Here is a 14,055-nt window from a genome sequence, read left to right on the forward strand (position 1 = left end):
AATAATTTTGATCTGTCCAGTTGAAATTAAATAAAACAGTTATTAAATAATATTTCTGTAAGTTAGGTACTTTACACGGTATTTATGTCAACAAATGCCGTCATAGAAATAAAAAATAAAACAAAAGAGCGCGAATATTCCTAGTTTTGTCCGCAAAGAACAAGTGAAATATTTAATCGCAAAAGTGTTTTAGTTAGTTTACAGACGTATACTAGTATATACATGTAGTTCTTCAGCATGGTACCCATCCCCCCAAAAACTCATCATGTACTAGTACTTATCTAAGAAAATATGTAACCACAAAGGCCTCTTGACACAACCCTAATGCTGAGGTCACATTTCCAAGCCGGGGCCCGGCCGGGCTGTTTCGATTAACGAAAAATCAACAATTTTTATCAAGAATATACACAAATAGTTCCATTGATGATATTTTTCAAGTGTTTTATGCGTTGTTGTCTTTTTATACCATATTTTTCGTTCCAAAAGACTGCCCGGCCGGGCCCCGAAATGTGACCTTTATGCTTATGCTTAGGTCACATTTGCATTATGCTTAGGTCACATTTGAAACGGCGCCCGTTCGGCATGTCCTCGGCGTAGACGCCGGCCGGCGTCATGACGCCGAGCGTGCGCCGACTTTCAGGGTCACAATTAAATGTTCCTTTACGGCTCCCTGTCGGGGCCTGGTTGTGCTCCGGCCGGCGTTGAGGCGTCTTCTAATTAATATTCATAAACTTTTGGTCCCCTTGGCGGCCGGTTTCTGTCAGGGACCCGTCCGGTGCCCGGTCAGTCTCCCGTCTTGACCCGTGCGGCGTGTGGTAGGGTGCCGACCGGCTCTTACAGTTCGGCCGGGCAGCTGTCAGGTCCCTGACGGGGTCCAGGGGGATCCCGACGGGCTCCCGTCGTGTACGTACACTGATGAGGGAGCTTTGTCGCGAACATCATTGCGACTTTAAGTCCTTCCTGCGAATGGAACCACTGATGTTTCACGACCTCCTACAACGTTTTTATTATATATATATTATAATTTTGTGAATGCCCTCTACTTCTTAACACATTTCAATGTATCCATAATGATTTATAATAACAGAAAATCTAGATATTACAGTCCAGTCTGTATGTAACACTTCTGTTTAATTCTATGCAGTGCTAAACAGCCCTTGTCAGCAGGCCTAAAACTCGCCATTACCCTACGCTTCCTGGTGACCGGGAATAGCTACCAATCCTTGGAGTTTGCCTTCAGGGTAGCCCACATGCAACACAATGTCACTGTTCATTCCTGAGGTACATGTATGCCGGGTTTTCCACTGCCCATCGGCATTCTGACACACAAGTGCACGGTGTAACACACACAAGTACATGGTGTAACACACACGTGGTGAACTGTGCAATGTAGTGTGAACAAGGAGTTTACATATGTCCCATATAACCCCATTTTCCTTACCACCTGATGCACTGATCAGCACATGTGACGTCATAATCTTAGGCAAGTGCCTGTTCGGCCGCCCGACGGGTCCCGGGCAGTGAGGTACCTTGCCGAACGGGGCCCGAAGTGATTTTAAGTTTGAGTTAAAATCAATTCGGCGACCGCGCGGGGCCAAAAATAGGCCGGCAGCCGTCGGGAAGCCCGCCGGTCTCCGTCCAGGTCCCGTTCGGTAGTGCCAAAAAACAGGCCGAACATGCGCCGAGCGGGCCCCTTTCTTGAATTGTGACCTAGGCTTTAGTTAGAAACAAAATGTACTACCCACACACTGACAGAGTAGACTAACATGGCACAATTACTCACTTGCTGATTCGCTCCAGTGCCTCAGGCTTGAGCATGTCGGGTTGCGGGAAGGTCAGTTGGAAGATGGGGTCCTCGGGCACGTTGGACCAGTCGATCAGCTCCTGCACCACGTAGTTGTTGGTGCGCATGGGCAGGACCGTGGCGGAGGCGACGTACGGGGTCGGGTCCAGGTGTTTGGCCGCCTCGGGCAGGTACGTGTTCAACACGGACGGGATCTACACGGCGGAGAAATAATAGCCTCCATAGCATGCCGAAAACTGGGGGTTTGGGGGGTCTTCAGGAGCTTGACATGTGTAAATATCACATTAATATAACGTGTTTCTTTCCGTAAGCTTTACATGGACTTAAATATAATGTAAAAAAAGCAATGCGGTAAGTATAATGAGTTAACTAGAGGCATCTCAAAAGTCATACGATGTTTTTGATTATTATGAATAAGGTCCTTACCAACCTTGCGCGACTAAACACAAGCATTTTATATGCTTTTCATCTTTGGTTTTACCTGAAATGTTAGACATCTTCCATGATTTCTCGCTGAATCGCCGCAAAATCTAACATTATTATGCCTAGTCATTTCTATATGGTTATATCTGGCTTTCCAAAAATATACGGTTCCTTTCCTTGTTCTACATGTATAAACAAGCTTTTCGCCGACCGGGAGACATCTCCCCCTATACAGTATAGGCGTCGTTAAGCTACAGGAAATGCTGCGTCTCTTTGTTTTTTCCTACCCTTGCAAAGTTGTCCCTAAATTGAAGCAATCGCCATGTTTTTTTACACCTATTTGAGAGTGACCAAATATAACAACACCATGCCTAGTCCTTTCTATAAGTTTATGTCTGGCTTTCCAAAAACACAGTATTACGGTTCCTTTCCCCCTTCTATAAACAAGCTTTCTGCTGACCGGCAGACATCTCCCCTATACAGAATAGGCGTCGTTAAGCTACAGGAAATCTTGCGTCTCTTTGTCTTTTCCTACCGTCGCAAAGTTTTCCCTAAATTTTAGCAAGCTCCATGTTTTTCACACTTATTTGAGAGCGGAAAATGCAACAACATATTATTAGTCCTTTCTAAATGTTTATATTAGCTTTCCAAAAACATATTTCATTGTATTCCGGTTCCTTTCCTTGTTCTATAAACAAGCTTTCCGACGTAAATAGTATAGGCGTCGTTAAACTACAGGATATCCGTGTCAATTCGTACGGCGCTGTATGTACTGAGTTCCTGTACATTTAGAACTCATAAATTATGTTTAACTCGAGACAGATAGAACATTTTTCAAACCCAGATAGACGCACAGCCACTGGCAGGAATCTGAGGAACAACAGTGCGTTCACTCTTCCCAAGGCCAGAACTGAACGACTGAGACAGTCTTTCTTGCACACTGCAGTCAGACTTTATAATAACTCTATTTCCTAGACCAACCACCAGCCTGTGAGCTTGGATCTTGGTGTAGTGTTTGTTACTATATGTATTTTTGTTAGGACAGTCAGCACATATGGTATGTACAATTGTTTTGTAACAAACTTACGCAATTCAGGGCATATGGACATGTATATGTGTGTATTTCCCTGTCAATGTATGTTTGAAGTAGAAATAAATAAATAAAATATAATACGGGGTAACTGTAGACTACTTTAGTTGTCCTTTAGATTGAACAATTTTTTCGTTACTAGCCAGGAACCTATAACTTCTCAGTCAACAACCTACCCGAAGTTCACTACGGTCCGTGTCTATATGTACGGCGCTGTATGTACTGAGTTTCTGAACATTTAGAACTCACGGAATATTTTAATTCGAGACGGATAAAACATTTTTCAAACCGAGATAGACCATAATACTGTATAACTGTAGACTATTTTAGTTTTCCTTTAGATTGAACGATTCTTTCGTTATCAGCCAGGAACCTATAACTTCTCAGTCAACAACCTACCCAAAATTTACTTTGGCCCGTGTCTATATGTACGGTGCTGTATTTACTGAGTTCCTGAACATTTAGAACTCATAGATTATGTTTAACTCGAGACAGATAAAACATTTTTCAAACCGAGGTAGACCATAATATTGGGTAACGTTAACTGTGGACTATTTTAGTTTTCCTTTAGATTGAACGATTCTTTCGTTTTCAGCCAGGAACCTACACAGCGGTCTGGTTACTAGGCTGGAGTGCCCACTGCTAGGTGCTATAAGCCCCTCCCACTTTTGTCCCTGTCTGCATGCCTCCCTGAGGCGCTGGCAGATTGGGGAAGGGTACGAATAATAATAAAAAAAATAATAATAAATACCGGCCAACGCTGCTGTGAAGTGACCACTTGTTGTCAGTGGGTTGTACACAATACCGGTGCCCCAGTTTCTAAAGTGCTGTGTCTGGATCAATCCATGCACCAAATTAGGAAAATTAGGTTAGGTCACACAGACCAGCTGACGAACAATGGCGTTCGGGAAATAAAAACCCCGGCATAGACAAGACTAGAACGAATGACCCATATTTAAAGCAGACAAGCTACCCCCGAATTCCAGCAAATAGAAACTAACTGAACTCTGGACCATCGCATCTCGATGAAACAACAAGTCACTGTTTCATAACTTGATATGACACTGGTTGTACATGTACCAAGTTACCCCTTGTTGTTCTTTTCATAATACCTAAGATCGGCTTAAACCACAATAAAATCATAAAACATTAAATACGTACATATTAAAAGTTTCTTGAGATTTTAGTACATGTACATAGTAAGGCACATATGAACCTACCAAGCTCCGTGTGTAGAGGCGGAGCCGGTTGTGATTCCGCATGGTCGGGTAGACGGTCGGCTCGAAGTCCTCGTCTCTCTTCTCCGAGACGGACGTCAGCGTGCTCTTCAACCGTCTGGCGGACCGCGGACGGATCCGCAGGAGATAGGCAGACAGACACGATCGAAGCATCGTGATTCTTCAAGTTCTAGACCTGGAACGTACAAACACAACAATGATCTTGACGCCCACCGGGACTAACCAAGGGTAGTATGATCTGCAGAAGCTGTTAGTGGGTTTTACATGTCAAGTGTGTCACCTGCTAGAAATGTCGCATGGTAACTTGTACTAGTTGTAGGCTAAATACGTTACAAACGTGTTGAAGATATCAGTGACCTCGCGCACGGCTTCCAATGTTTGTGGTGGAATTTGGCATTGGATGGTTCGCATACATCAGAGCAGTCATGCATGTATTGTTCATGTATGAACAAGCCATTTATATATATGGCAACGTTATGCGTCCTTGGTAAGACCCCCAATCCTGTCTTCCGTGATCACCGACGTCACTCACACTTTTGCTCTAGGGTTCTAACGCTGGTGTCAACAAAAGAATTGGACACGTAAGGATCGGACGGAACGCCCCCTTGTCTAGACACAAGTCATGTTGGCTCTAAAAACAGACAAACTGAATCATGGCCTGTGTACACAGTGCGGTGTTTCACAGACCAATGCCCTTCAAAACTTGTGTTTTTCTTTCATTTTTCTTGTCTTGCCATTTAATTAGCAAACAACAAATTTCTGGTTCAGTGCAAACATTATATGATATATGGGATGCCCTTCTAGTTGCTTGTTGCTTGCTTGTTTAAATGTTTTAAGTCAGAGATGTTTACGTTTCAATGTTTTCAATCGTGGATATTTATGTATAACTTGACACTGCATCTGGCGCGCTGTGCTAAAGTCTGGCAAAACAGTCGGCTTGTAAGTCGTCAACATAAAAAAAATAGTATGGAACAAGAATCTCGCTCTAAATATCACATGTAAACACTTATAGTACAAGTTCAGTAAGATAATTCTTTCAATCAGTGACTATTAAATCCTAAGGTACATACCTCCGAATTTTCGACGACTAGTCAGTTCGTCTTGGTCACGGAATAATCCTAGTCTCGCAAGATAACGCGAGACTAGGACATTATAGTAAAATAATTTAATCTTAGATTGAGGGGAAACGACTAGAATTGACGACACATCGCTATCGTCGTATTGTCCTCTCAACGAAAGTATGGTGACCTGACTATCGTTGTTAATTTTTTTCTGTGGGTGACCTTTCTGTAGTTTTGTGCATTCACGGAGCCGCAACAAGTCGGCTGTTGCTTTTCGCCTGAATGAAGTTAAATAAAGAATAATCTGGGCACGCCTTCCAATTATCTCCACCTTAACTGTGACGTATACAGTACTTTTCCATTCAATCAAACAACTTTCTGACCAAAATTTAGTATTTTTAAGCGTAACGCTTTCAGTTAGAAATCAGAAGATCGAGGTAGTCAGTGAGAGAAAGTCTCTGCCACTAAGCGTCGAAGTCTTTCTAACATTTTAGCAGTTATTGTATCACACACTTTGTGAAACACAAAACGATGTGTGATAACCTTCTAAATATTTTGAGTAGTCATCTACAAAGACCTAAAGTCTGTACAGTGACTATATTCTCACCTGGGGGCCACAAATACAGCGTCAGTGTTAGAGATATTTCAGTGCTGATAAGCCTTGGAATCACTTCTGCATAAAATGGCGCCGTCAAACTTGTTTTGTCCTTGATAAGCTTATTGTGACTCAAAAGATCAGAATGTCAAAGATTCACCTATGACATGGGAGCTTGTTCATATGAAACCACCCAAACCGGTCTTTCCTAGGATGCAACGATTAATACAGCCACAAATGATTATAACTTAACCACCTAGGCCTACAGTCCTACATATTAGTATTGTATACTATCTTAAAGTCTGTCTAATTTCTCTAAAATTGCAAAACTATACTCTTCTTTCTCTTATTATACACACATTTTTTTTACTTCTGAATCAGTTTACCACAAAACACGGCCACTGAAATGTATTAATTGTGAAAGTCTTTTGCAGCCCTCCAAGGGGCACACCTGCAGGGGCCATTCATTCAAATACTACCCTATCAAGGAACACATGCCGGGCACTATCCCCCAGTGGAACTCCTTGCCCTGGCCCTTGCCCTGGCCCCTTGCGCAGACGTGGAAGGTATTCGCGCAGACGTGGAAGGTATTTGCGCAGACGAGGAAGGTATTCGCGCAGATGAGGAAGGTATTCGCTCAGACGTGGAAGGTATTCGCGCAGACGTGGAAGGTATTCGCGCAGACGTGGAAGGTATTCGCGCAGATGAGGAATGTATTCGCGCAGACGAGGAAGGTATTTGCGCAGACGAGAAAAGTATTTGCTCAGACGAGGAAGGTATTTGCGCAGACGTGGAAGGTATTCGCGCAGACGTGGAAGGTATTCGCGCAGACGTGGAAGGTATTCGCGCAGACGAGGAAGGTATTTGCGCAGACGAGAAAAGTATTTGCTCAGACGAGGAAGGTATTCGCGCAGACGTGGAAGGTATTCGCGCAAAGGTAGAAGGCATTTGTTTCTCTTCCTACAGCGACCTGGCTTAGTTTCTATTTTAACACTTCATCAGAACTTAAATTTAACTTGATCAAACTAAGGCAGAGTTCTTGTATTTGAAAATACACTTGATCACGGTAAACACCAAACATTTGCTTTAATAGGGCACTCAGGTGTCACCATCCCTCACTCTAAATGGACTGGACAAATTTTGCAGGAAGCAGCTAAAGCTATTTTTTTTTCTTCTCTCTTTTTCTCTGCCAATTTAATTGAATAATTTATGTTCAGCAAAGCTTTTCTTGAATGTGAACCCATCTTTTTCTCTCTCTTTGCCAATTAGATCTAACACTGACTAATTCATGCTTTTTAATCTTCAAGACTTTTGTATGGTGTAACTTTCATTTGCTCACATGCTCACATGTACAAAATGTATATTGCAATCTTTTTGGTCAGTCAACAGTGGTCTATCTATGCCAGATCCAGATGTAAAAGTCATCATTATCATTAGCATCATGTCACAAATTAGCGCAATAATGAAAGTGCAAAAAAATAACCTGTAAGAAATGTATTGACATAGGAGTCCTTCTCTGCTCTCTTGGTCTCGAATATCACCACCAGTGTCATCTTCGGCTCTATTCTTATCATGTAGTAGGTGCTCTGGAAGGCCTAGGATAGTAAAAAAATATGTCAACTTACCAAAATTTCTCATTATAAAGGAAGTGCTTAAAGATGTAACAGATGTAAGTTGCTTTGTCAATATGAAATGGTGGAGTTGCAAAGATACATAGCATATGTATTGCAATACATGTATAGTAGAATAGGTACAATCTGCAGTGTTAGATTCCAAGGGTTGACCAATTCAGAGTCAGATTCTGATGATGTGACAATATTATGAAAGTATGAGTCGGACTCTTCTTTTTGTTTGGAGAGCTTCATTCACATAGCCTGGTTGCCAAACCTATTTTAGCCGTTGAGTCTCCACTATTTGCAAAGAGGACAAAAGAGACTTGGCGGCTAAAATAGGCTGGCAACCAGGGTGTCATTCACATCATTTGTGTGCTTCACAGCAGTTATCACCAGAGAGCAAGTCATTTAGGTACACAGATCAAGGGGTTTAAATATTTGCATTACCCACTATTTTGGAGAGCCATACTCAAAGCAAAAGAAAGTTCCAACTTTGTCGTGGAAGTAAACTATCCTCTCCATGGTGTTCATTTCTGCAGCGTTGTTGTTCATGATCATGATGAGGTTGGGCCAATGATGCTTCGGTCTCTCCTAACAGGGGAAATCAACCACAATGAAATATACACTCAGTCTGGTAAACAGTCAATCATAATAATTGGACTGCTTTCTAAATTCTATTTCAGGTAAAACCTCTTAACTAGCAATGGAGACCACTGAAATGGATATCGACATGATAGCAAAGTCTGAGGGGAAAGTCTTTCCCTCGGCACAAACGTTTTTACACAGTGACAACAGTTTTCTCTCAGCTCTGTTTCCATCTTCATGGCATCTATTGATAAATTTTTACTTTAACTGAAAGTTAGGCTTTGTGCCGAGTATCAATAGTGACAACAGTAAGCCTTAGTACATGTACTCTGCAAGCAGACGTTAGGTCTGTTTTTGGACTTTTTTTACTAATAATAGGTGTTTTGTGAGTTTTTCTTTCCTTAGGCCAGGATAACCAAAGAAAAACTGAGAAAACAGAAAGCCTCACAGAGCGCAATAACAAAAAGTCTGTAGCCATGCCAAACCTCTGCTTGGAGAGTGAGCCTCCTAGCTTACCCCTGGTACAGACACGATGGCAGGGTAACTGTCCAGTCCCTTGGGCGGCTCCAGCTTGGCTGCAGGGTGGTGGTACCCGTGGCCCTTATACGTTTTCTCCAGTCCCCGGGTGTCCAGAACAATCGACAGGTTGGTCACATCCGATTTCCGCAAAGACGTGGCAAACCTGTGAGTTAGGGTCGTACACTAGGCTTAATTATATCATGCAAAAATGGGGAAACCTAGCAAGAGTTGACCTTACCAGTAAAGGAAAAGGCTCCAATCTAGATGAATAAAGTACACCGAAGAACTAACTTTCACTGACGTAAAATGAATAAAGCATTGAACATGATAGGAAATCTACATAGGCAAAATATTCTGGCTTAAAATGATACATGTATATTATACTTTGATCGGTTTAAAAAAAGGTTGACTAAGTGCAGATACAAACATTCTTCAAATGGGACTTACATTTACTGTACTGCAGCTTTCTTTCATTCAATCTGCCTTTAGTCTAATCTCCAAGCAGATCCTAAAGTGGCATGACAGTATCGAATTGGGAAGCAGTGTCCAATATAGCCACTAGTGCCTTGCTACCATACATAGTATCTGCTTGGAGATTACATTGTACATGTACGTTCAGTCCACCCTATCTAGTAAAGGAACGTCATTGCTTACCTTGCCATGTAGTCACATGATGTCTTTGCTAGAAGGGTTTTCATCTCAGGTGGGCTGGACTGTTTACTCAGAGTCTCATTGAAATACAAGGAGAACTAAAGAAATAAAAAAGAAAATACAGATTAGATATCACTTGTAATTAGCAAAATCTGAAAATCATACATGCTGATGGAAGTTATAGTAAACTGGCGCAACAGAAATATTCAGTGAGTGAAACATCACAATCTGATGGAATGTTCTTCATCACCTTGGAAACGAGGGCAGCCTTGAAACTGAGCAGCCACTGGTGTAGAGGGGGGACCTGCGGCACCTTGGTGGACGTGCTGCCAAACAGCTCAAAACCTTTCTTCTGACTCTGCTGGGATGATGACACAAAACAACACTTTACATGTGATGAAGATACAAAGAACTAATTTTTCCAGAACTCCTACAGTTAAATATGCACCTTAATAGTTGTTTGTACATGCAATAATTGCTAATCTCCAGTTGACATGATATAGATGCTATAGAAGTACTGGTATATATCGCCAAGGCTCAAAATACCACCTGTATTTGCAGGCAAAATAGTCCTACAGGTATTTCCGATGTCTAAATACACCTAACTGATCCATTCTAAAACCAGCCAGTGTCTTGACATACAACCCAAAATTTTGGGTGGTATGTCAAGCCACTTACTAGTAAAAAGTTTTCTTTATGCTACTTGGTATCCTGAGATTTTATTTATAAATCTATTCATTGGGCTACTACCGGTAGTATATAGCAGATAATGATTCAAATTGGCACACTGGTAACATCTTGATACATTTTACAATACGGTCCAGTAATACCTGAATGTTGTGTGGGTATCAAACCAAAGTGGAGTTACCTCTCTGCCACTGAACCACTTCTTCTGCCCCAGGTACCTGAGTGAGGCGTACATCTTCTCCGCCATGGCCAGGTGTGACAGGGAGTTGAGCAGGGACGTCCAGGTGGAGCCGTAGTTTGTCTTCCTTGAGTCACGGTCCTTCTCCTACAGGAGACATACGGCAGGTATAGAAAATCTCAGCTGACAGATTTCTCATAGTTTCCCAGGTAGCTGATTTTTTTTATGAGCATAACTTCTTGATTGTTTCAATTCAAACTACCTCCACATACCGCTGGGAAAGTAAGGTAACTTAACTTGAAATTCCTTACCTTCTACTACTCTCAAGACATAATGACATGAGTGTTTTATCCCCTTGTATACTACATTTGTAGTTAAATTAGCACTGTCCACTGGTAATGGGAAACGCCACTGCTTGTGTTAGCCGGGTTGATAGTTACGTTACATCAAGGAGGTTCAAAAGCGAACCTGATAAAGAAGGAAATCTCCTAGATAGGGGAGGTTGACGTACGGAGTTGCGGAAGAGAAGGGGGCTTATACATACATGACTATACACGAATCTGTTCATTACAAATGTATGCCTCAAATACATCCGAATCCAAGATCGCTATATTTACAAATTGTACGATTTTTTACGATCAAAATTGTCCGGAATTTCTAGATCTGCGGGCACACATTACGAAGCGCCCCCGCCCCTCGAGTGCTCCACTACGGGATATTGCGGAACGTCTCGCGGAATATCGCAGCCGCGGTACGTCCCGCAGAACTTGATGCCGTATTTCGTGGCCTGTACTGTACATGTAACTGTTATGTCAAGCTTTCCTGCTTCAGCATTGGAAGGCGGGGCGTAAACGCTCCTTTTTATCTAGAAAATCAACAGTTTGCATTATGCAATTAAAAATCCCAACCAATATTGTAAGGGATAGCTATCCAACTGTTGTCACTTCATACTATAGTTATATCAATGTAAAGAATTGTTTTCCCTTGTATTTCTCCTTCGTTCCCTGCCATGTGGTGAAATGTGGTGAAGTCATGCTGAATTTGCTCCAAAGCAAATGTCGGCCTTTCTAGTTCCTGATGTTTCTTCTTCTCCTGCAATTGGATACCTTGACTGACAGAAGGTAAATATGCACTGATCCAATTTTGGAAAATTTTATCGGATTTTCCCCCAATATTTACAAGATCTCAATCCATCACGCATTCGTGACTCCGTCCCACACAACCTTCGCCGACCAGAATTTCTCGCCTATCGTTTGTTAAGCTGACAAGTATTTTAAAATCATGTTACCCTCAACTGCTTCCTTGTGGAAATGATCTACCCCCAATTGCAATATCTAAGCCTCCTTCACGATAAAATCTTAAAAAAGGAGTTGGAGTCACTACTCAACAGACCGACAAAACGCTCCCCTTTCTCTCACTCCGTCCTAAGTTTCAATCAATTAAGCCATCATCTGTTTCGAGATTATACTGTTTTCACTACTCTACATGTGTACTTAAGTGTGGCTATCGTAGATTATCAACCGAATACTACCTTCTGCATCGTAAACTTTATTCTCGTCAAAAAACTCTCTGTTATCATCTCTTTCCAACATAGTAGAGCTGCAGCATCGCAACAATAGTTGTAATGAGCACCTGCTACCGCGATGGCCCACGTCACTTTTACACCTATAAGCTGTAGAGTCTTAGATGCAGTTCAAACTTCAATTGCTGTAAGGGTACCTTCTTGTAATATGTCATATAAGCAACCCGTGCTTTTCCCCTAACTCAATAAATTTAAGTGAATACAAAAAATAAAACAACTCATGCAAGCGATACGAGGAGGCAGACTAAAAGAAGGGGTTGGGCGGGGGGGGGGGTGGGCCGAAGTTAGAGGGGACATGCGACCCCAGGCCGCCATATATATATACTTGCCAGCGTAGCCCAGCTACGCTACTGCCCCAGGCCGTTGTTTGAGGAAACATGTACATGTGGCCCCAGGCCGCCATACTTAAACTTTTACTACGACCCCAGGCCGTAGTCAGAAAGGACATGCGGACCCCGGCCGCCATACTTACCAGAGTAGCCCAGCTACGTTACGGCCCCAGGCCGTAGCTAGAGGGGACCTGCAGCCACCAGGCTGCCATACTTACCGGCATAGCCCAGCTACGCTATGGCCCCAGGCCGTTGTTTGCTCGGACGTGCGGCCCCAGGCCGCGTGTAGCCCAGCTACATTGTTGGAGAGGTAGTCGGTGTCGGTGGTCCCTCAGGCTAGCGTGCTGATCGCGGGGTTCTCCCCAAACTCCCCAACGGTATCCAACTGTTGTGTTTTTAGTTATATTTATTTATTTATTTATCTTAACAACATATGGGTAGTCTCTTCAGCCCCGAGGGGCTGATTTCCAAGAGAGCCCATAATAAATAAACAAGAATATAATGCAAACAAGATATACAGGAAAGATAATATAACATAGATTAAATTAACATAAATTAAGCACAACAATCGGTCAGTGGTCTTTGGAGGGCCAGAGGTCAAAATCCGAGTAACTTAAGAAATGGTACAACATAGTAGTAATAATTGAAAATAAGAATGATAAATCATATAAACAAATCAAACAAATCAATAAACATAGTTAAATCAAGGTTGTCGAGATCGTCATTAGGTAGTCAGGTGTCAGATGGGTTCAGATCTTAGTCTGTCTTTAAAGGCTTTAAGTGTGAGTGCTTGTTTTAGGTTACATTTTAGTGAGTTGTATGTTACTGCTGCCCTGTACGCAAAGGTACGTTGTCCTGCTTTTGACGTGTAGTTGGGTCTGTGCAGGAGATGTGATTGTCTAGTGTGGTAGTTGTGGATTTGGTTATTATAATTGAACGTGTCACCTACGACACTTTCCCGTTTACACACAGGGACCGCAGCTCCCGCATCGCGTCGCAGCTGTGGCGGTCTGCGTCGCGCTGTGTCACATGTGGTGAACTCTGACCTGCCGCTACGACTGTTCGAATCCCTGATTCTCCGGTACGAGTACTTGAGGTCTCTTATCTTCTTCTGGACTCGTTTGGAGGTCTTATTGTATCCCTCTTGCTTCGTGCCCCCGGCAATGTCTCCGAAGGCCTCCTTCTTTCTATAAAAAGTTTCCATTTTGCTCTGAATTCTGTCACAGTTCCCCAGCCCGATCAAACAGCACGTTTCAGCGCTGGTCCAGCAAACAAGGCCGTACAAAATAATCCGAAGAAACAACTAACAACAAGTAGAAATTGATACAGAAGTGGAATGAATAGATACAAACAGAGGAGCGTGGCGTGGGTTTCAGGCTACCGCGGGAATGAAGAAATTTGACCTTCTGTGATGCGGAAATGGGCTGCGCGAGCTGCGCGCGACGCAGGTCTGTTTACATGATGCTTTTACTCGCCGCAGACATCCCGCTGTGTGCCGCGACGCACTTGTGGCACCTCCTGAAGGTGCCACAGAAAAAAACGACACAAGGCGCCGCGCGGCGGTGGCGGGCCTGTTTATACGATCGAAAAATGTGTCGTACAGCTTGCGCGCGCGTCGAACGACGCCCGACACAAAAAACGACGCACGTGTGAATCGGGCCTTTGTCCGTACGTTTTTTGGGAGGCCACGTCTGCTACGT

At 42.9% G+C, this 14,055-nt stretch overlaps 2 protein-coding genes across 2 annotated transcripts in view; both read right to left on the reverse strand.

The window, feature by feature from the left end:
• Positions 1–4,725, reverse strand: part of LOC109485194 (putative L-lysine 2,3-aminomutase aq_1632) — a 20,597-nt gene extending 15,872 nt beyond the window's left edge. The window contains exons 1-2 of the mRNA XM_019788643.1: positions 4,538–4,725; positions 1,784–1,998 (exon numbers count right to left, since the gene is read on the reverse strand). Of these exons, the coding sequence (XP_019644202.1) occupies positions 1,784–1,998; positions 4,538–4,708 (386 nt within the window). The 5' untranslated portion in view covers positions 4,709–4,725. The remainder of the gene's footprint in view (positions 1–1,783; positions 1,999–4,537) is intronic.
• Positions 4,726–6,211: 1,486 nt separating this feature from the next.
• LOC109485135 (UPF0536 protein C12orf66 homolog) overlaps positions 6,212–14,055 on the reverse strand; it is a 9,408-nt gene continuing 1,564 nt past the window's right edge. The window contains exons 2-8 of the mRNA XM_019788569.1: positions 10,448–10,591; positions 9,830–9,940; positions 9,583–9,677; positions 8,926–9,091; positions 8,317–8,415; positions 7,714–7,806; positions 6,212–6,223 (exon numbers count right to left, since the gene is read on the reverse strand). Coding sequence (XP_019644128.1) covers positions 6,212–6,223; positions 7,714–7,806; positions 8,317–8,415; positions 8,926–9,091; positions 9,583–9,677; positions 9,830–9,940; positions 10,448–10,591 — 720 coding nt within the window. The remainder of the gene's footprint in view (positions 6,224–7,713; positions 7,807–8,316; positions 8,416–8,925; positions 9,092–9,582; positions 9,678–9,829; positions 9,941–10,447; positions 10,592–14,055) is intronic.

This window comes from Branchiostoma belcheri, unplaced genomic scaffold, assembly GCF_001625305.1.
Source record: "Branchiostoma belcheri isolate BF01 breed outbred unplaced genomic scaffold, Haploidv18h27 scaffold73, whole genome shotgun sequence".
NCBI classification, from domain to species: Eukaryota; Metazoa; Chordata; class Leptocardii; order Amphioxiformes; family Branchiostomatidae; genus Branchiostoma; species Branchiostoma belcheri.